Source organism: Aythya marila, assembly GCF_965140915.1.
Source record: "Aythya marila genome assembly, chromosome: 1".
Classification (NCBI taxonomy): Eukaryota; Metazoa; Chordata; class Aves; order Anseriformes; family Anatidae; genus Aythya; species Aythya marila.
This window is the reverse complement of record NC_139042.1, coordinates 93,789,085-93,812,411: the sequence shown is the minus strand read 5'-3', so window position 1 is coordinate 93,812,411 and position 23,327 is coordinate 93,789,085. Positions and strand designations below refer to the sequence as shown.

Below are 23,327 nucleotides of genomic sequence, written 5' to 3'. Positions count from 1 at the left end.
TTCTCAGCAGAAATAGTTTAGCCATTTCTCAAGCGACGTGAAACATTATCACTATTAAGGCAACTGTAATTTTTCTCAAACCTAGTTATTTGTTTGCATTAGCAAGAACATTGCTTACAGGAATTCTTTCCCCTAATGTAAGAGGTTTTGTTTACTTCTTTGTTTTAAGAGAGAAAATATATTTTTATGAAACCTCACTTATTAAGAAACTTGAGTTCACAAAACAGAAGTCAAAACAGAACTTACCTGCTCCATCAAACCAAGGCAGTCCTCTCTCTCCTCATCAGAAGAATCAAGTTGTTCAATGTTATTCCGTGTTCGGTAATTTGGATATTTCCGTCTATGCAGTCTACGCTTAGACTGTATTAATGAAGACTCGGAGTCGCTCTAATTTACATAGGAAGTACAAGAAGTTACACACAAATGTACACTTGGCAAACATATTATGGGGGTCAAAGGGTGTATTAAAAGCACTGATTAACGTAAAAAGTAAAACGGTCTCATTGCACCACAGCCTCATCACATCACAATTCCTTTTCACAAGAAATAATTTTACTGTAAGCCATTCATTTTAAATTCCCAGTTCCCAATTAAAGATTTCACAGCTGTCCTAAGAAATTGCTCTTTCTACACTACTGCAAGCAACGGGTCAATTCACACCACCTGACAAATACCAAGAATCAAGACCAGAAATCCTCAATTCCTCCCATCTAAGGGAATCATGCAGTACAGCTCTTGCATCAAGTTGTTCTGTACTGCAAGACAGTGAATCAGGCCACAACCTTATAAAGCCAGGGCAGTAACCAACTGGCCCTTCTTATTGATCTCTTCCAAAAAATAGGAAATGAAGAAATTGTTCAAATTAGGGCAACTCTGATAAAAATTAACCATACACAAAACGTTGTAATCTAAAGTAAAACTGCACAGAGCATCACAATATAGCCTATAATTCTTTAAACACAGGATCTTGGACACTCCCACTTGCATGTCAATGCTTTAGCGTGGACCTGCACAATTGGAAGCAAACTTTGACCTGCAATGAGCAGAAGATGATTCAGCAGGAACCTTTGAAGACTACACCTTCAGGAAGTGTCTGCTTTCATTTTTTTAAGAGCATGATTTGTCCTAAACCCATGCAGAACACCTGTTTTCCTAAAAGATATTGCATACCTTTTCAAATGACTTCCTTTTCTTCTCTGCTGCATAGAGATCTCTCTCTTCTTCCCCTTTTGCAATTCGATATTCTTCCTGCTTCCTACAAGGAAGTCAAGAAAATCTAATTCTTTATCTCCTTTAACAACATTGAACTTAAACAGTTCATTCTCTTAAAAAAGAGCTATGTAAAAAGCCCTAATACCTAATTTCATTACTGTAATTCCAGACATTAATTATTGTTCATGTGCCTAAAACATAATACAAGTCCTCTCACTTCCAGATAAGGGTAAAGAAGTTGGATATTAAAAAAAGCCTTCCTCGCAAATATCAGAATATAATTAACTTCTGCAACCCCATTTTGAATCTATATTCTTCCTTTTGTAATCTTTCTACCTCCAAGTATTCAACACTGCGAAGGCTTTTTAAAAACTTCAGCGTAGTTGGAACACATCGTGGCTGTACCATTAAAAAGAATTGTTTACATATCAATATTATTTCTCCTTTTTCACAGATGTGGACAGAGTACTTTTGAAGTCGACCTCATTTCTCCATTGAAGAACCTGTGCTGTTCTGAATTTCACAGTACACCTCTTGGCTTTAGCATATCAAGCGTGCAATGCTGCTTCTGGTCATAACACATTGTGCTTTTCCGAGACTTAGCAAGGGCAATCTCTCCAAACTCCTCCACATATGTGAATTTAACCTACACCCCTTTCTTCTGAAAAAAAAAAGCAAGAATCTTGGATATCTGTCCTTTGAAATGGCTCAATATTGAAATGTTGGAGAATCGCTCGTTATTAAACTAACTTTCCATTCTTTTTGAATAGACTTCACAGTTAAGAGCTTTAATCACAGCTGTTCTTTAAATTATTCTAATTCATACCATATACCTACTTCAGTTTAGTTAATAACACTAGATTTAAAAATAATAGCATGATACATTCTCTCTAGTCATGTCAACAGTTTAGTCAGCTGTCTACAGACCTGAGTAAGCTTGGTGGTATTTCTGGTACAACAACTCTTCGTCTCCAAGCCTGAAGGTCTCGCTCAGTAGCCATCTGACTTCGTGGAGCATTTTGATGCATCTGACGCACACCTTCAACTTGCCCACTACGGCGCAGGCCGATATTGGGAGGAGACTGGATGTCCAGACTTGGTCTTCTAAAAACTAAAATGCACAAGCAAAAACATTTCTTCTAGACTACACAGAATGGGAAACTTAGTTTTTATCACTAGTAAGAACAAACAACACTTTACATATTTATTTATTTATTTTAATCTCCACGATACTAGAGCGTAGGAATCATATTTAGGAAGTTATGTGTCTTGTAGAACATGTAGTGAGAGTACACACGTGCTTTTTAAATGGTCGTTTCCACTACTACTTTAAAACAAGTGAAAGTAAGCATAATGTGACAGGTGTTCTTCTGAACTATTTCAGGCAGTGGTGAGGTTAGTGATGTTCAAAGAAGCAATCTCCCTGTAGCTGACCATATGTAATTAAAAGTACATGGACACACATGGTTAAGTTTCCAGTTTAAATTTGCAAAGATGGAAGAAGAGACCCCAGTTTGAATAATAGTAAAAGACTGGTTCTCTTTTAAAGTTTTCGGAATAAATGTAGTTCCTGTAAGTGACATCTGCATACTCTACACCTATTGCTAAAAGCACAGCACTCTACAATAAATATAATTAATGTTTTTTTTTTTTTAAAGGAATAGTTTAAAGGAATAATTTTTTAAAAGGCCTTGTTTTGCAATTTAATCACAGGAATAACAGTGTTTTATAGAAAAAAAAAAAACACATCTTAACCAGTTACTACTGTTAAGGGAATGTTGGTCACCAAAACAATATCGAAGTTAAAGTCCTTTGGAAATAGAACGGAATAATTCAGTTGGAAGGGACCTACAAAGATCGTCAAGTGCAACTGCCTGAGCACCTCAGGGCTACCCAGAAGTTAAAGTATATGAATGAGGGGACTGTCCAAACATCTCTCGAACACTGAGAAGCATGGAGCAACCACCACCACTCTAGGCAGCCTGTTTGACCACACTCACAGTACAGAAACGTTTCCTAATGTCCATCCTGAGCCTCCCCCCTTGGTGCAGCTTCGTGCTGTCATTAAGTGTCCTACCGTTGGTTCCCAGGGAGCCGAAGTAGGCACCTCCCTCTCTGCTTCCCCTCCTCAGGGAGCTGCTGAGAGCAACAAGATCACCTCTCAGCCTCCTTTCTCCCAGACTGGACAACCTGTGTCCTCAGCCTCTCCCCACAAGACATGCCTTCAAGCCCTTCTAACAACTTTTCTGCACTCCTCGGGACACATTCAAGTATCTTAACATCCTTTTTATATTGTGGAGCCCTGACCTACACACAACATCCAAGGTGAAGTAACAATGACATTAAATACAGTGGGAGGATCATCACACGATTTACCTGTCCAGAAGACTCCAGTGGATTTATTTCAAATCCATTTCACAGAGTAATAAAAATGGAGATAAAACAAGCATGTAAAAACGTATCAGCAAATACTAACCTCTTCTAGGCGTTCCTTCATTCTGTGGGCCACCCGAAGCAGATTCAGGATCTGCTCCATTTCTTTGATCTTGTTGTAGCTGTAATTGTCTAATCATGCCATCAAGAATGCTGGGCTCCATGCCTTGTTCATCCTGATCAACCGTCTGTTGGCCTATAACTTGTTCAACCACTTCTCCATCACCTTTCAAGTGTAACAGAATGACAAAATGAATGGGTTATCTGACTGATGATGGCAAATGATTTAATCTTTGTTCACATCACAGTGAGACACGTTCTGCAACTAAACACAAGAAAAACTCTGGAAATGATTCAACTTACTTATTCTCAAATGAGACATTTATGGAGCCTAAAACTCAAACACTTTATGCATTCCAGCTCAAGGAGGGAAAAAAAAAAAAAAAAAAGACTTTCACTTGAGCTCCTTTTTTTTTTTTTGTTGTTGTTTAAAGTAGTATTCACTTTGGGACCCTTCAGCATCCCTAGTGAACAAAAATACAAGTGATAGTTGTAAACGTGCTAGAAAAACAGCATTTTTATATCACGTGTCATATCTACTCTCTTCCCACTTTGAATTACTGCAGCACAGCTAAGTTTGGATGTACATCTTTAGCAACAACATTCTTACTTGTTGCTACATATCCAAGTTGAGGAATCAAATGTTCATCTGCACAATTCTCTCTTCCCGGCACCAATCTTTGATATCTTGTCGGATGAGGGTTTCCATCCACATCTACTAAGAAGGGAGGGGGCATGAGATGAGGAGCCTGTTGAGTCTGCTCATCTAGGACATAATTGTTAGAGTCTCGAATAAGTGGCCGATAGTCAGTGTGGAAGAACATCTGATCAGGAATCTAGAAAGAAATGAAGGTTTTATGTTGTCAGTTGGAAAGAAAAAAAAGAGGTGTGCTAGAGAACATAAAAGAACAAATGACACTAATTAAAATATCTAAAGCGACCTTAAAAGGTAAAAGGGTAAGTTCTAAATTAGAAGAGTTACGCATCACTACTATAACCTGTGTGTTGCAGTACTCTCATTTTTGATAATACAGACGCTTTTAGAAAACAATAAAAAGAGGTAACTTTACATGGCACTTAAAACCTCTACACTTTAAACTCAGAATATTTTACATCCCATTCTAATTTTTTCCACACAATTAAGAAAGCTTCCTTGATTTCCATGCAAGGAAATCATCTCAAGTTCAACATAAGTTCTCAAAGTAAAGTTCTTTCTTAATCATGCAACGTCCACCAGAAAAGTTTTCTGCAACTGAACAGTCTGTTAAGTCCATGCAGCTGAAGGAAAACAGTTACACAAGTATTAGATCATAGTCAGAATCTTTGCTCCCAGAGACGATGAGCAAGATGAAGAGAGTAAGTTTCAATTTCAGCTAAGAATGTAAAACAAGAAAAAAAAAAAGTCTTTAAAATGACAAACACAGAATTACCATTGCAACTTTAAAAAAACTGAGGGGGAAGTGAAGAAAAGCATAGGCCAGAACTGCACTTTTGAGAGCTATTTCAAGAGAACAGAAACACATGTTGATACATTCAAAAAAGCAAAGTATTCAATCCTATACACATTTTCCTAGTATTTCAAAGTCAGCGGTGTTGGCTGCTTATTTACTTTTGCTTAGACTGCTACAGTGAATTTGGGTTTGAGTAATAAAAGGTCTAAGGAACTGCAAGTTCTAATAATGAAAACAAAACAGCACATTATTCTTAACATAGAAACATTCTGCTTTTGTTAATTTGGTAGGAGTGCAGTAAACTTTGTGATACGTTCCAGTCTTCAAACATAAACCCATTTTGAGAAATCAGAAATAACACTAATATGTCCACAAACAATTAACATGCAAATTAGGTGGCTGGAAGATGAATAGATTTACTTCAGGAAAAGTTTACTAGCTACTCCCCAGAGGAATGTTATGACACTGGTTGTTTCTGCCGTGCCAGGACCATATATATAAGAAAACTCAGACATCAAGAAACATGTTATATTTAGATCCACTACACATAAAACTCTTTTCTTATACGTGATGTTTCAGAGGAATGAACATAGCTAATCTAATTTCAGTTAGAAGCTTAAATAAACAGTTCTAATAAAAAGCCGAACTTACCTTTTCATAAGGCCTGCTACAGCCAAAACCAAATATCAACAGATGCCCATGAGAATCTGTACATGCAAAATGTTGCCCATCTGGTGAAAATTTACAGTCAAAAACAGCACCGTGTCCTTGGCCTTCAATCTAGATTGAAGGAAAGAAACTCAAGACGATTTTATCAAATTTTTTGAGCAAACAAAAATGCAGCATCAAAAATTAGTTATTCTATCAAAAGCAGCCAAGCACTTCTCAGATACCTCCGTTAAAGCACAGATAATGCCCTATCACTTCAGTTTATTTTGTCTCCCTGACATATTAAAGTTCTGAATCATAAAATTTTAAAAGATGTGCACTAAAGGGTATGGAAAACCTAATGCTTAAAAAAATGTATCTTTTTGAGGCTTTTTAGCTGTTAGTATACTAATGAAGAATAAATTGTAGCTAATATAAACTGATTGTTAAACCACTTTGAAGAAAAGTACAGGGAGTCTTAAAGCTTAAGAAAAAATCCCTTCCTATTGACAGTAACCAGAAAAAAAAAAAGGATTACAGAAATTAATATGAACACTGGATCAGACTGAAGCCTCAGAGATGACAACCTACTTAAAAGTGTTAATCATAAAGCTGTTAAATATAGTGAATATCACAGGAGCTCTCCAAAAGCACTAAGGTTTACATTATCATTTTTAGAACAGCTGAGAATGCCAACACTTGTCTCCTGAAATGGTGATCTGAAAGGGGACCCTTTCAGTGGCACCCAACTCATTTCCATTAACAACAGTTACTATGAATGAGGTGCAAAAAGGTCTCTAGGTCACTAGTAACAAGGAATGGAAGAGTCCCGGTGTTAACTATTAGCAGTATTCACAGATTGGGAAGTGCTGAAGAACAGGTAAAATCAGAATAGCTGAGACCTCAACTATGACGAAAGTGGTATCTTACTTTGTTCCCCCATGCCTCACATTCTTCCCACCTGACTACACATTCTCACAATTCATCTTCCTTGACTCAGAAGCTTATCAGAGCACCCTGACCTGACTCGACTCAGAAGCCCTAGAGTAATGAGGTAGTACAAGAAAGAGGGAAATAATTTTCTAGATTAGTGAACTGACTCAGCTTACTAAATGGTCCAATGATAGGCACCTTATTCAAAGTAGAAACTGGAAGTTGGGAGCAGACAACGGAGGCTACATCAGCCTCCTTTTCTGCCACATTATTCTATTAAAAATGGATTTTGTTTACACTGCACCTATAGTTACAGTAGCCATGGAATTCAAAGATAAAAGTTCTATAAACAAACTGAAATGAATTTTTTCTGGTGTTGCTTTCCGATGAATTGTTTTCTAAAAAGGTCCAGCAGGTATGTCTGTTGATGACAGTTAATTCTCTACCTAGGAACTGAACACAATGCTGTGTGCTGAGAAAAAAAAAAAAAGTTAAAAGAAGTCTTACCATGTTAAAATAATGCTTTGTTTTTGTGCCTTTTGTAATGTCCCATATGAAGATGTTGCCGTCATGACCTGCAGACAGCATTATCCTGGAATCAAAAGGATGGGTCTCCAAGACAAACACTTCATCCGCATGCCCCTAAAATTCAAAATTGCAAGTCACATGCTAATCAAAAGGACTAATCCAAATCAACATGATATTTACAGTAGAGCCTAAAACACTGTACCATCCTCGCCTCACACTCAGCCTTTTTGAAAGTGAGATCCCTACAAGCTGCCTCCAAAAGATACATGGACTTTTAGAAACTTCACAGCAATCCCACAGTATCTGGATCGCTACCTGGAGGATTAGAGAAGCGCATAGAAAGCAGGGTAAAACTCCGGGCAGCCAGAAACTTATTATCATTTGAAATTTAATCATTTCCTAGATTCAAACAAGAACTCCGGAAATATGGAGCTTCTGCCAAATCAATCTGAATTACTACAAATAGGCAAGGCTTTTTATTTGTTTGCTTTTTTTTTTTTTTTATTATTATTCATTTTACTGGAGAGGCACGTTCAACACAGCACCTAGGGAAGTCTTGTTCAAAAGCAGGAGAGAGCTGTTAGTTTTGGTTAAGAAACAGCTCCAAGGAACACTACACTTGCCTTACCAGTCATATAGAGCTTTCAAGACAAATCCTAATTCAAGACAAAACCTAATAACAAACTCAGCATGCACATGCCATTCTAAGTATGGAAAGACCACGTTCTTCAAAAAAGCAAGTAAAATTACATACCACCAAATCATGAAGCAATTGCCCTGTAGAAGAATTCCAAACTTTGAGCAGATGATTATTTACAGCCGTAACAACATAGTTATCATTTTGGTTCCAAGCTATCATGGTTACTTTTGGCTTCATAAATTTGTCCTCTTCTGAACATGCATCACTATTTTAAAGAGTTATACAGGTATGAGATTTTTTTTATTAGCCCAAGCTATCTCAAGCTAGAGAAAAATAACCTATTTTTCAGTGTTAACAATCAGACAAGCTATTACTTCCTTATTTCTCTCACCAAACTACATGTATAGGATACCAGACAGTTCCTCTCAGCATCTTAATTATCTGAAGGAATGGGCTGTCCTTGAAACATACTTCCACACAATATATTTATATTTTGCATTAACTAAGTAACCTACCTCACAAAGACTCTCAATCATACACATATATAATTGTACCTACTATGCCAGAAAGATGCCAGTCAAGTCTCAAGTATTAATAACTCTGTTTCTACCAAAAACACTTTGTCTTCATGACAAAAAACTTACATTTATCTTCCAATCACCTAGTAAAACCTAGGTGTCCACCCCCCCATCTAATCACCTCCAAATTAGCCTCTATGAAAGGTGATTGAGCTTTCTGTGCCCCTGTAAATCATCCACCCTTCCGGTTTATTCAGTGCTGTGTAATGTCCTGATAAGACCACACCACCCGATCATAATATTAAGTTCTAATTTTAAAGCGTGCTTCATAGTTCTTCAAACTTTCTGACCTCACATAACAGATTAAAACAAGACAACGCTTCACTTACCCTGGTAATCGATCAGACATATCCAACAAAATACTCCTCCATTCTGCTTGTTCAAAACGCCAGATCCGAGCTGTTCCATCTCTACTGCCACTTATAAACCTTGAAGAAGTATTAAAAGATAGTTAAAAGACTTTGTTTTAAAGTATTTTCAGAGGTACACAATGCTACAACTTAAAATATCACAATGAAATACTGGCAAAAGTGGTATCTTCGATTGTGTGAGAGCTCTTTACTGTTATTAGCTTTCCTTCCAGAAGCCCAGGAAAACCCCCCAGGGCTCAGCACTGGGATGGATTCTATGCAAAATCTTTGTCAAAGATCTGGACGAGGGGATCAAGTGCTCCCTCATTAAGTCTGCAGACAACACCAAGTTAGACAAGAGTGTTGATCTGCTTGAGGGTAGCAAGGTTCTGCAGAGGAAGCTGGACAGGCTGGATGACGGGCTGAGGCCAACTGTATGAGGTTCAACAAGGCTCAGTGCCAGGTCCTGCACCTGGGGCACAACAACCCCATGCAATGCTACAGGCTGGGGGAAGAGTGGCTGGAAAGCTGTGCAGAGGAAAGGGACCTGAGGGTTTTGGTCAACAGTCGCCTGAACACGAGCTGACAGTGTGCCCAGGTGGCGAAGAAGGCCAACAGCATCTTGGCTTGTAACAGGAATAGCACGGCCAGCAGGACCAGGGAGGTGATTGTCCCCTGGTACTCGGCTCTGGTGAGGCCGCACCTCGAGTACTGTGTTCAGTACTCGACATCAAGGCCCTGGAGCATGTCCAAAGAAGGGCAATGAAGCTGGTAAAGCAGACAGCAAGTATTATGAAGAACAGCTGAGGGAGCTGGGGCTATTTAGCCTGGAGAAAAGGAGGCTCAGGAGAGACCTTACTGTGATCTACAACTGCCTCAAAGGAGGTTGTAGCAGGGTAGGGGTGAGTCTCTTCTCCCATGCAAGAAAGGATAGGACAAGGGGAAATGGCCCCAAGTTGTACCAGGGGAGGTTTTGATTGGCACAACCTAGAGTTGTGAAGCATTGGAACAGGCTGCCCAGAGAGTGGTGGAGTCACCTTCCCTGGAGGTCTTCAAAAAAAGACTTGTAGATGTGGTGCTTCGGGACATAGTTTAGTACTAGGCCTGACAGAGCTACATTAACAATTGAACCTGATGATCTTAAAGGGATTTTCCAACCTGATGATTCTGTGATTCTATAAAGAGTTTTTCTGAAGTTGAACATCTTGTCAAAACACTCTGAACAGAGAAGCAACTTCCAAAGCTAAACTCAATTCCCAACTTTATCCTCAACTCTTTCTCAGTTACAATTCTCTAAGCACGTATTTTAAGTAACCTGTTCTGAAACTGCAAGGTATCAGATACTGATGTAGAGGCAAGGACAGATCAGAATAACAAAAGCTGAGATGTTCACCCACAGCCATGCACAAAAGAGAAGACCATCTCCCTAGTCCATGAATCGCAACCCTGAGAAAGACCTCCCACAGAAAAAGTTTGTGTACTGAGTGTATCATGACTACATGTATGCTCTAATTAGCTACAGTTCACTTTAGTAGTATTTTTCAATACTAAACATCTTCCACAGAAAGCGTCACCAAGCAAAAGTGCAAGACAGGCGGTGCCCTCAAAGGTAATCCATGCAAGTGTGATGGATCAGTGCAACACAATGGTACTAAAGGTGACTCATTACAGAAAACCACACTCAAAGGACAGACAGTTACAACTTCTAAGCTGAATACTCTTAGCTTTCTTAGTCATAGTTGCTTGGCTTTCAAAAAGAGAAAGGACACAAAAATACAGCTGCAACTGACGTTTGCAGATGGAAGTCTGCCCTGAAGGCTAAAATCCCTATTTTCATTTGTTATAGGCCAATTAGAGATCAATTTAGACAATGCTCTGAATTTAAAGTATGAAGATTTACAAATGGAATTTGTGCCACCTTTTTTTTTTTTTTTTTTTACCCCTCAGATCAGCTGTAAAATTGTTGAATTCATTTAGCTAAAGAATAATAGTAAGATAGAAGAAAAATGAGGATTAAAACTTATTTTAGACCATCTGCATTGCATTTTCACTGCTTCATATTTTGATCCAATACTTGCTGAAACCAAAAGGGAAGGAGAAGGAAAAGGAGGTTTATGAAGCCACAAATGTATCAGGTATGTTAAGAAGTGGCAATATTCCTCCAGATAAGTACAAATTCAACTAGTCTGAAGAGACTGTTTCAAAAAGATTAACAGAAAGTTGAGGTGCACAGCTGCAGCTTAACTACACTCCCCTGGATTAGTCCAAACCTGACCTTTAAATTCAAATAAAATAAGAACACTTAATTCCAAAGCAATGTATTATCTGTTTACATTTGAGCATCTTTTAACATACCTATCACCACTGTTAGAAAACTGAATGCTGTCAACTTTGTCCTGTAAGAAAAACAGTTTGTTAGAAATTATAAACATGAAATACGGTTTTGACAAAAAAATCTGAAAGAAGTTGTACAGTATGTATTTTTCATTATAACAGCTTTACTGAAGCTTGAGCCAAGCCAACAGACTTAAAAGAACTCACTGATCATTAATGCTGTATTTAAAATGCAAGCTTTACAAAAATGTTTCCTTTAAATGTGACGTATAGACAGATTAAGTAACTATCCATTAGTAGCTTGGCAGATAGTTAACTTGCATTTGAACATATACTTCCAGTCCTAAACCAATTATAATCCAGAGAAACCCGTTGTTCCCTCTCCTACTTACATATTCCTTAAAGAAATATAAGATTGTATAATAAAAACAACAGGAAAAGCAGATACCATGCTCAACTTAGTTTATCTTACAGAGCTGGAAGTCTTCTCTACAGATAGAATATGCATTGATCAAGTCATACCACCTTAAACTTAGAGTTGGTATTAGAAAAAAAACTATCAAAGCAAACAAACTGAGAAAGGGGAGTATTTGAAAAGCCACCTTTGAAAGAGATTTAAGAGTTCAACTAAATCTAAATTCCCTATATTAAAACTAAAACTGTGTGGAAAAAAGTTAACTGTCTTAACTGATGTTCTATCACAAAGCACATCTAAACAGTACAAAATTCTGCGGAGATTTTAAATCATGTGTTAAAAATATACCTGGCAGAAAAGCTGCCTTCTCATCTGAAATACAGAATCATTTTACCAAGCTACACTGGCCTACGAGCAGAGCAATTACATTATCCGGCAACTTAAGAACCCTACTAATGATCAATTTTACATTCTTATGTTTACATTCAAAAATGACAATTGGGAGCAAGATTAAGACACATTAACAGTGACAGCTGTAAGAAACAAAGTTAAATACTCAAGTGAAAAAATATAAGCATAAAATTATATAAATGTAAGGACCCAAGTCCTATTCATGGGAAAATTCACTGCACTGATTGCATAAAAGACACATTAAAAAAATATTTTTTAAAAATTCTTTGAGCATCAAGTACTGGAAAGAAAAAGTTACTCAAACTTCATGTGAATGCAAGCCAAGTTTCCCTGAGATTTTTTAGAAGGCAGGATCTGCTAGACTAGGCTACAGAAAAAAAAAAAAAGTAATGATTCTGGAAAACTCTGGAACCTCAATCCCCAGTTAAAGATTTAACAAAATGTGTCAGAACATAAATACCTGCATAATGAAATTCATATTCTCAGTATACATACTTCCTGTGTACATAATATAATAAGTGGATAGGCACACTCGCATCATGAAGACTAACAACTGAGCAAACCACACAATTTAAAATCAGAGATTCCTGCCACCCTTTAAAATGGTCAAGTCACATTGAGGTAACTGGCTGAAATCTATGTAGGTTCTAAAAATACATCCAATAAAAACATCATTACACATTCACTAACAAAATTAACTTGCTACTTTAATACTGCTTTAAGTGACTAACCAGTAGATTTAAAATTCTTACGTACAGCATGACTCTCCAATTCAGCTATTTTCTCAGGTGTTTCGGAGCCAAAAAAATACATCCTTATAACATGGTCAGTACTGCCAGTTGCTAAAAACATACCACCTGTGGAAAAAAAAACATCAAGCTACCGTGTAAGAAAATTAAAATAGATCACATTTCTCAGATTCTTAGTTCAAGTAACTAAAAACTTCCACTGACATACAGATGTGGAATGAAACCTCCCTCTCAGCCCAGAAAGCCTTCTCAGACATGGTAAAAACAAACAGTCATGCTCAATGTTACAAAAATTTGAAAATATGTAACTAGAGGAATGCTGAAATATCTACCACCACTGCTTGTGCACACCGATGTTATATTATAGGGAATATAGCTAATCCTCAGAACTATCTATATGATAGCACGTGTATCATTTGTAGCACGTGTGTCATTTGTGGCCTAAGAATCGCTTCACAACCGTGTGGAAGTATAGGTACGCCAGGATAAGCAGACCAGTGCGGTACAACAATATTATCATCTGCTTCTTGGCTCCTGCAAGGGTAGTCCAAAACATTTTATTGTGAGGAGCTAACAAGCTACACTTTGAGTTGCATTTCATTTCTGTTCCCAAGTTCCTTCTGACATTCATGCTGTCTGGTACAAGCAAGCATCCCCAAATAAGTCACCCACGTGATTAGAATGAAAGGAGGCTAGAAGCCAGGACTGAAGCACTTTTACAGATACATTTACAAATTCTTAAGTAAGAAGGGATCTTTATGACAATCCTTGCATACAACTGGCACAGAATCGGGAATCAAATATAAAAATCCAGTAAAGACACGCAAAGAGCAAACAAACATCAGGTTGACTTTTACTTCAGCAAACCACCAACGGCAATTCGAAAATAGCATCACTTAGTTCCACGGTCTTTCACTGTCAGCTAAGGCAAGACATTTAATTATGTCCCAGGCGAACAATCCACCTATATACAATTACATAGTACATGGTGGCTGTGCTTGTATATTTTAAAGCTGTCACAAGAAGAGTATCATAGTACGTGCTCATGGAGGAAGAGAAGTCACAGTGCTACATTCAATCTGCACATGACTTACCCACGCTGAATGAAGAACAAAGCATCTGAACTCCTGGCCTAGGCTTCTCTGTGAATTTCACTGGCCGATTGCTACAAAAAGAAAAAGTTGCTTGAAACAGGACTCGTCACTCAACTTAGCTTTTCACAAAATTTCAGAACATCTTTGAACAGCTACATAAGAGGTACTCCTTAAACAACAACACTTGGGCATCTTGTGCAGGAGGATGAGCAGAAAGGTTTACTTTTCAAAATTTCTGTACACACACAAATGGTATTTGAAGCCCACACATCCAGCATCTTATGACTCTTCCTGCAAAATGTTATTATCCAGCAAAGATAAGATGATATGCCAAAGAGTGTGCGTTCTCTCTCATCCTGTGAGAAGTATGATTTATCCCCTCCAAAACATATCCACGAGGTACTGAACTCGTGCTTTTGCATTACAAATCACCAGTGGTACTTCAAATAAGGCCCTCTAGGTTTTGTTACTGCAGAACACCAGGCAAATTCATAACACTTTACAGAAGTAAATACAAGTTTTGCAATAGTGCACAATGTGATTTAAAAGACTGGTTTCCTGTTCTGCCAGTCATGTGCATACTCCTCCAGTTGACATGGCCATAATCTCACAAAGTAGCTACTCAGAACAACATTAAGCAGAAAATCCAGCAAACTTGACTCATTTTCCCAGACAAAGTAACAAATTTGTAAAGTGTTACTAGCAATCGTGCTTTAATTACATCACAGATTATTTCCACAACATTTTTTTAAATCACACAAACAAATTTTTGAACTAGTTAAGCCGAAGTACATTTGCCAAAGCACTCAACTTATTTTAATCAGAGTATGGCATAAGAGGAGTTCATCAACAACCCAGTTACATACTTGAATTTCATGGAATCTGTATCCCATTGCCAAAAGCAAACAGTTCCATCTGCACCCGTAGAGACCATGTAACGCATGGAGCCTTTTACCATTGGACTAAACTAAAGGGGGGAAAAAGTAGAAGTCAGAAACATACAAAACCAGACATTTTAGAACTTTTCAGGAACTTTTAAAAATGCTAATGTGAAATACTGCATTAACTAAAACTGTTGAATTAAAGTTTTAACTAAAGCAGTTGTTGATAACTGACAATTTTTTAATGTTTCAGAAGTAACACCTCCTATACTCTAAAATAAGTTTGTGTTGCATGTTTCAATTATTGCATTATATAACAATTCCTTCACTGCTTTGGTTTGGAAGTTTTAACCAACCACAAGCACCCACTAAAAATTTTTGTCAAAGAAGTAAGAAGCAGACAGAGCACCGGAAAAAAAGTGAAAGCAGATTTCAATAGATATGTTTGCTTTTTAAATACTGTAATTAAACAGAGCCTAAGTTATGAGATAGTCTGAGTACGTGTAACCAAGCACATACAACTTCATAGGAAGTCCTCATACATGCTTAAAACACTTTTATTGCTGTGCACAAAGCCAACCTTTCAGAAAACTTTACATGACAAGTTGATTAAATTGTTCATCAATTACTCCTACCACTATATTTTTTTAATTGAACTGCAAAAGCTGGCAGGTAGCCCCTCTTCAGCTCTCCTGTAAGCCTGTTCATCTCCTTGGCAAACATAGCAAATCTGGATAATGAGATGCTGGTTTATCTGATAAATAAGGAATTACAAAGCCCAAAACAAGACAGAGTCTAAAGGGCCACCAATAGCACAAGGTATCAAAATGCTTTCAAATTTAAATACATAACATAAAATCATAGAATCACTGAGGTTGGAAAAGGCCTTCAAGATCATCAAGCCCAACCATTAATCTGACCTAAGTCCCATCAAGAAACAATGTCCTTTACCATCACATCCACACGTCTCTTGATACCCTCAGGGATGGATGGGGACTTCACCACTTCCCTGGGCAGCCTGTTCCAACTTCACAACCCTTTCAGTGAAGAAAGGTCTCCTAGTTTCCAATCTAAATCTCTCCTGGAGCAACTTGAGGCCATTTCCTCTTGTTCTATCACTTGTTGCTTGGGAGAAGAGACGCCCCGCCTGCTACAGCCTCCTTTCAGATAGCTGTAGAAAGCAATGAGGACTCTCCTCAGCTTCCTCTCCTCCAGAATAAATAACCTCAGACTAAACAACCTCAGCCACTCCTCAGAACTTACTGTTTCCTAACACATTACACTAAACATCTTTGCACTTTTGAAATTACACAGCTTTGACAGTAACACAAGTATCTGATCACCAAAGCTGTAAGAATGACCTACTGGACCAGAACAGCCACCCACATAAACCAGCACACCACATCTCCAGGAACTGACACCAGGGGGGCACAATGTCACCCAGAACGTCGCCCAGTGTCACTCCAGTTCCAACAAGTCAAACAGCATAGGTAGAGGGCTTGGTGGTTGCCTGGGAACAGCTCTCTTGAAGTATTTTAACAAACTGGCTTTACATGTCTTTCAACATCAAGGTAGTTCATCTACAAAATTATAAAGGCTAACGTCGGGGGGATTCAGCACTACCATCTTTCATTTAGTGTCTATAAGTGAAGATGGATTCCTGTCTTTACATTAACTATTCAGGAACTTCAAGGAAGCAAGGAACCTAATTTTAAATAAGTAGGTTTCTCTTGTGGTTTCAATTTTTGGCATCAATATTTAAACGTTCAGATCTTAATATACACAGTAACACCAAAATAATTTTAGTCATGTAAAAACCACAGAGACATACACAGTGAAATTTATTTGCCATTCACATGCCAACTGTCATGGTAAACAGAACATCAGTTCCTTGCATTTGGATGTGAGCAAGTAAGAACACTTGGTGAACTACTTCTTAACCCAGTAACAGCAACCACAAAGTACTTTTCTCCACAACCTGGACATGAGGTGTTGATTTTCCTCTCAAAGAACTAATGACCCAAAGACAAATGGCTGTATTCATGTAAGTGTGTTCCCCAGTTTCAACAAGCAACCAAGAAAAGCGGTTATTTCCCTACCAATATAATAGCTAGCTAATCTTAGGGCATCCCACCAACTTAAATCCTACTACCACACCTGACTCTAAAGTCAGGTGCAAAAATCCCAGCCCCCTCCCCCAAATGACTTCATGTTTTCTACAATTTAAATACCTTCAAACCTTCCATACCATGCTGTCAAGTGAAACTTAGCTTTGAGTCTCATGACCTGTCTGCTTCTTACAATCCATCCACATCTTAAGAGTTTCTACATGCTGAAGCACAAATAACTAGGTTACATGTACAGTCCTCAAGGCCAAGAGGACTTTTTAAGATTTAAGCCATGCACAAGGGTTTTCTAAAAACCTCTCCAGTCACCCAGTGGTCTGGCTGTCCTCACAGTACATTGGCACGCTGGTGCTGGGTATGAGTGCCAATTGAACAGGAAAACAGGAGGAAAAAAAATAAAAGCAAAACCCCAGAACACCCAAGGGGTATATTCAGTCAGAGCCGAAAACTTCACATTCAATATTAACAAGACAAAGTACTAAATTCTGCTTATGGACTCCTCTTTCCACTTCTGTAAATTTACCACTCACTTATTTGTATGCAAGTACTGATTTTTACTTAGAGAATCTGCAGTACTTACTAACAGAAATAAAGTTAGCACTAGGTCAAGTTGCGTTCACTGTTTTATTTTACAAGCCTGCAGCTTTATTTTCAAATATTTTTAACATCTAATTTGTTCTACATTAAGAAAGCAAGCATTGTTTGTTCAATACAACTTCTAATGCTGCACAAAGTATCCACCGATCAGCAAATGGAAGGATTAATGCAAAACATACCTGTAATGAGGTAATGGACCCTGTGTGTCCGTGGAGGACAGCAACTGGCGCACAAGTCCTCAGACACCACACTCTGATCATTTTATCACAGCTTCCAGCTGCAATCATAGTGTTCTCATAATTGACAGCCATGTCAGAAATCTCTGCCGAATGTCCACGTAACGTGGCAAATAACCTGCCATTATGAGTTGACCAGATCTTTACCAGACAGTCATCTGAACCCTAGAAAGAAATATTTATTTATCATGCTTAGCAAGGAGCTAAAAGACATTCAGGGTGTTTAGGTGTTCTTTAAAGAACCTGTGCTTTTTCAGAGCTTGGTAAGATTACAAATCTGTTTAAAACTCTGTATACTACTTAAAACTGACAAAAATAACATCATATGACCCACACTAAGAAACAAAATTTTAATTACGGTTCAGGATTGCAGACCTATGCCATATAAAGCAACGAGTCTGGACTAAACTTGAGGAGATTCCTTACAGAAATGGCAAGGACCAAAAAAAGGACTGTAAAACAATTTCTCTTCTACCACTTTATGAAGAAGATGAAAGACGCTGAACACACAACTACATCACTGAAGAAAGCTCCTGAGTCAGTGTCTGGTCAGGTGCTGACAAGAAGTACAACTATTTCTTAGATGCTTCTGACCTTTTACTTTACCAAATCATCACACTTGAGCACTGAGATAGAGCTCATCAGCTCTACCTTAACAGTACTGATATCCACCCCAAGAAGTTTTAGCACAGCCTGCATTTCAAAGTTCTTTCCCTAGCATCCAACTATGATTAGTTTCAGATTCAGATTTATTTCAACTCACAGTAAATATTCTATGTCCAGTCCTATCGAACGCAACACAATACACAGCAGAAAGATGGCCAAGAATCCGTCTGTGCATCTTTACGTGCTGATACATACTTCCTGGAAACGAAGTACTGAACTTTGCATATCCAGTTAAATGCTTTGCTCGATATACTTCCACTAGAACACAAAGAAATCAAAGAATTAGCATATTGACACGTAAAACAAGTCTACTCTAAACCACCGTTATTTACCTTCATTAATACATTACTTAAGGATTTACTAAGAGTGATTTTAATACTTCACAAAGTCACAGTTGTTTTTTTGTATTTCCAATTGTTTTGCGTGTATAAGCATGACAGTGCTTTAAACTTGGTTGAATCCAAACTTCTGCCTCTAAATATGAAGTGCTAAATGTTATCTTTATTTTCCATTGGCTTTCTATACGTTAAATCACACAACAGCCCTTCCACCCAAAGGTGAAGGGTTCATAAATACTTATTGGTTTAACTACTTAATACACAGGCTTTATTAAGAGACAGACCTCACCTAGAGGCTACTATCTCACTAGTGCTGTGGGCAGGCCTTTGCACCTAACTCCACCGAAGGCAAAGTTCTCCAGATAAGCCTCCAGATCCAGCTGAGGTGCAATTTTCAGTGTCATAGCAAGACCTGTATCAAGATACACCTCATAAGCTCCTATCAATAGAGATGGGTGTTGAACAACGCTTACCGAGATTTGGTGGTGCGCCATAGTTTACAGGAACTTCAGGAGGCCTTCCTCTATGAAGAGCAGCAAATGCAGAGCCCTTCCAAACAGTGTTCCTGCAATCTTTAAAATCAAGTGGAAGTTTGTCACAAGTGCATGATAAAAATGCTGTTCAACTGCGGTTTCAAAACACGATAATGGGTATACCTATAGAAGGTCTTATACACAGTATTAAAATAACTTCAAAAAAAAAAAAATCAGAAGACTGAAAGCCCCCAAACTTTTAATGAACAGTAAAGCACCAGAGAAAGGGAGAGAAAATTTTTTATAATGATGGAAGGGAAGGGGGGAATAAGCTTTGATACCACTTCTGAATGGTGACACCTCTGCAATTCACATAACGCAAAACTTTTCATCTGAAATTTTCATGCTCATTTTCAGAGCAAAGTATTTAAGACAAAAAAAATTGTGCAAAATATACAGCACGTTTATTAATGTGAAATTATCAGACTAGACGATCTCAAGAGCTCCCTTCCAACTTTGCAATTCTGTGATTCTTAACTTTACCACAAAACCATTTTGACTCACTCATGTTGAAATAACTGCAATCCCAACTCTAGGGATAAAACAGTCACTGCATCAGTGTACGCCCTTTAAAGCAGTTAGAACAGGTAACTGAAGAACAACTGCATCCAGTGAACTAGCCCCACAACACAGTATCTAGCTACCCAACAAAACTTTCTGCAGACACATGAACACACCCCTCTCTCCCAAAATGATCAAAGAGGCAAATTTTAAGCCAAAATCTACTCCGTACATATAAAATAAACCACATGCTTTTGTATTGCCAACCATTCACCTTAAATTATGGACATGGACTTTCTTTCTGCATACGTACAGAATTTGCATGTACTAATTTTGATGCCATTTGCATTAACCAAGAAAACTTTCAGAAAACTGGTTTTACTGCCTCAGATTTGCACTGAACACAGTACAACAGCAACCACAATCAAAAACCACAGGGGCCCAGTGTGCTACTCAGCATGCTGGGAGAGGGGAGAGAAGTAGCACCTGTCCCCTGATGGTTCACTGTATTTACACTAACACTAAAAACTGGCAACATTCAGCACTCAGAGTAGCAGTAACTCTTGTGATACAAGTTAAAACTTCCTTTTCACAACAATCAGCATGTAGTTACCCTATTAAGACATAAATCACTGCTGTTCTGGTTCCTTAAACACAGTGCAAAAGTAGCATGGGCCGCTTTGGTGAAAAAGCTCACTGCTGTTAAATAACCCCAAAATCTTTACCAGATACTTATGAAAATGCATCATACCCGTTTCAAACAACAAACAAACCATACCTTTTGCTGTACGTAACAAGGACTGCCTCCCTGCACCAAGCAAGGAATTGACTCTCGAAATGCTGGGTGGTATCTCTTTATCCAGTATTGGGCCAATACGCTTGCAAATTTGTAATAAATGGTCTGGAGCCACATGTTTGTTGGATAGCACCTGACAGAAATTAAAGTTTTAAACATATATATGGTTACATCCAGAACAGATTAATCTAAAAGCATCAATATTCACATAAATATTTAAACCATTTTTAATATATCCAAATTCAAATTACAAACACTCGATTCCATGAAGTTCTCATCTACTGAGCTAAGCAAGTACTCTTCAGGAATTGGAGAGCTGTAGTAAAAACACCTTCAGTAAAATTACCTACTGCACATCAGTATTTTACTACAGAAAGTCTGCAATATTCTTGTATATGGCAACCATTCGTGTGGCACCCTACAACGGGTGTCTAACTCACCCAATTACTTCTTTATTAATAAAAATCAGGCACTTGTAACTCAAGATCATGAAAAATTTTGTTGTAATCAAGCATGAGAATTTATGCAACTAGTACTTCAGTGCACAGTACTTGTTCAGTAAAGCGCAGTCTAGTAGGTCTGAGTACAACATAGTTTCCTTGAAGAACCAGTACTACACAACATGAGACTGCCATGCTTCCTTAAACCAAGTGGATCAAAACAATCACCTGTGAAGTTGGGGAGATCCCATGTTATTTACATCTAGCAGTCAAAAATAAAAATACTTCCCCACATACACTCAGATGCCTCCGTCAAGAACAGATGTGTGGTTTGGGGGTTCCCCCACCTGCCCCGGAGGTCAGTCAGAAGAACTCCTAAACTAGCAATGAAGGTAATCACAGTAATGCAGAAGTTAAATGCATGGAGTTTATACAGACTTGAGTAAACCAAACCAAGAGGAACATAACTTTAAACAAGTGGCAGGCCTGAATCAGCAGGTACAAACATACCCATGCTCACTGTACTCTGATGGGGCCACAAAAGAATCAGCCAGAGCCAGAAGCCGTGCTGCTGCTCCAGCAGCAAGGCAATTCCTTGACATTCAAGAGAGGCAAAGGACCACAACATCATCCGCATGCAGCCTCTTGCCTGTGTTGTTGAAAACACAGGCAGAACTAGCTCATGATGCTACTCCCTCAGCCTCGTGACTGAGCATAAATGAGAAAAGTCTTGATAAGGCTGATCCCACAATCAGAAGGGCGGGAAAAAAAATACCGTGTGCTGCCAAGTAAGATTTGCTCAACAAAAAGTTGCCCAAACATAAACAGAGTATTGAGAACAGTATGATTGAAGCCACAACCCAACACGCTTTAAGAATTAAAAAAAACATGTAATGTACAAAGTCTGGGGGGTTTTAGGGTATATTCCTCGGGAAGCGGCTGGTAACACCAGTGAAACAGTTAGCATTACTACACAGCCAAACATACTGCAGTAAATCAGCTCAACAAATGGTTATGGTTGATTATGAGAACAAATACAGTTGCTAAGGCTATAAAAATACACTTTTTCGTCATTTCTTTCTAAATTTTGCCTCTTCAACTGGCACAGAGTAGTACCAGCCAAGATATTCAAGACAGGACGCCCAGCATAATCTATGTCAAGTATTATAAACCGTTCTGCTTGCACGCCATCATCAGGAATCACTTACAGAAGCATGCTTACCAAACCTAGCACCTTTTTAAAAGTAGCTTTATTCAGATTCCGGAAAGATGGTTATTTTAAACTCTTGCTCCTTTTCCATGACGAACAAAAAGGAAAAGAAATAATCATACCACTTGATTGTTATTTATCTGCAGTCAACACAAATTCAGAGTGAGACAGGCAGGACAAGAGGTTCCCAAAGCACCTCAAAAGCAGAATCTAATAGTTTCGTAAGATGAATTTTGAGTATTCTGAAATACAATTATCCTGCATAGATACTTCTTGTGAATTGTACAGGGAAAAGAAGTAGAAGTGGCACATATTAAAGAATTCATCTGAGAACTCTGTATGCGTGAACACAGGAAACTCCTGAAGTCCCAGAAGAACTGGGGTCAAAAAACAAACAACCGAGCAGAAAAACAGACAAAGCCCTTTTAAACTCAATGCTACTTTCATGTCTGCTAAATTCAAGTCAGAGCTTGAAAGTATTCCTGTTTAGCAAGACTTGGCCTTTTAGTGACTTAAAGCATTAATTTAAGTCCTCATTTGCTCAACTGACCACACTGACAACTAAAAGAAATGGAATCCAGTTTATCATTTTACGCAGCAGTTAAATAATTAAGAAAACGTTATACACAAAATATCATTCTCTCTCTACACAAGCACTACCCAGAAGTGTTCAAGTGTTACACTGAAGGGACAGGGGATCTAACTGTAACAATACACAAGCTGACAGGTAAGGGAGAAGTCCATTAACCTGGAATGCCTAACCGGGGTGGGTGGTGAATAAACATTTGTCTAAAGAAAACACAAGAACAATAAACCAGCACAGAACTACAGTGGCCAGGCACCACCAGGCCATCACCTCACAAGGTTCAAACCACCAATTGCAGAATGTATTTGAAGAAGCAGATAAACAAAACGCCAAGAAAAATCAGCTTTCCATTCTGAAACGGGATGGAAGAAAACATTTGTTGCAAACAATATCGGCAGCAGAAGGCATTTAAGTACATGCCACCGAGAGGTCACTTGTATCTTTGCAATGTTTAGAAACGAAGCTATGACCAGAAACAAAGTGAGTGGCCAGAGAAAGAGAGCACACTGGTAGGGAACCACAACTGCCAAGCCTTGATTTCTGAACAGCGGTTTCATTTCCTAATCTGTTGAAGGGGACCG

At 38.3% G+C, this 23,327-nt stretch overlaps 1 protein-coding gene across 4 annotated transcripts in view; it reads right to left on the bottom strand.

Moving 5' to 3' along the window:
* Positions 1–23,327, bottom strand: part of BRWD1 (bromodomain and WD repeat domain containing 1) — a 56,745-nt gene that overhangs the window by 32,079 nt on the left and 1,339 nt on the right. For 3 of the 4 annotated variants that reach the window (XM_082778803.1, XM_082778805.1, XM_082778804.1), the window contains 17 exons: positions 20,493–20,643; positions 19,154–19,252; positions 18,440–18,600; positions 17,620–17,841; positions 14,703–14,803; positions 13,837–13,907; positions 12,750–12,850; positions 11,189–11,229; positions 8,813–8,911; positions 8,020–8,170; positions 7,245–7,379; positions 5,808–5,936; positions 4,316–4,541; positions 3,689–3,871; positions 2,140–2,323; positions 1,171–1,255; positions 247–387 (listed from right to left, as the gene is read on the bottom strand). In XM_082778803.1, coding sequence (XP_082634929.1) covers positions 247–387; positions 1,171–1,255; positions 2,140–2,323; positions 3,689–3,871; positions 4,316–4,541; positions 5,808–5,936; positions 7,245–7,379; positions 8,020–8,170; positions 8,813–8,911; positions 11,189–11,229; positions 12,750–12,850; positions 13,837–13,907; positions 14,703–14,803; positions 17,620–17,841; positions 18,440–18,600; positions 19,154–19,252; positions 20,493–20,643 — 2,280 coding nt within the window. Of the gene's footprint in view, positions 1–246; positions 388–1,170; positions 1,256–2,139; positions 2,324–3,688; positions 3,872–4,315; positions 4,542–5,807; positions 5,937–7,244; positions 7,380–8,019; positions 8,171–8,812; positions 8,912–11,188; positions 11,230–12,749; positions 12,851–13,836; positions 13,908–14,702; positions 14,804–17,619; positions 17,842–18,439; positions 18,601–19,153; positions 19,253–20,492; positions 20,644–23,327 lie in introns of those variants that run through there. The other variant, XM_082778806.1, reaches the window with a different exon arrangement.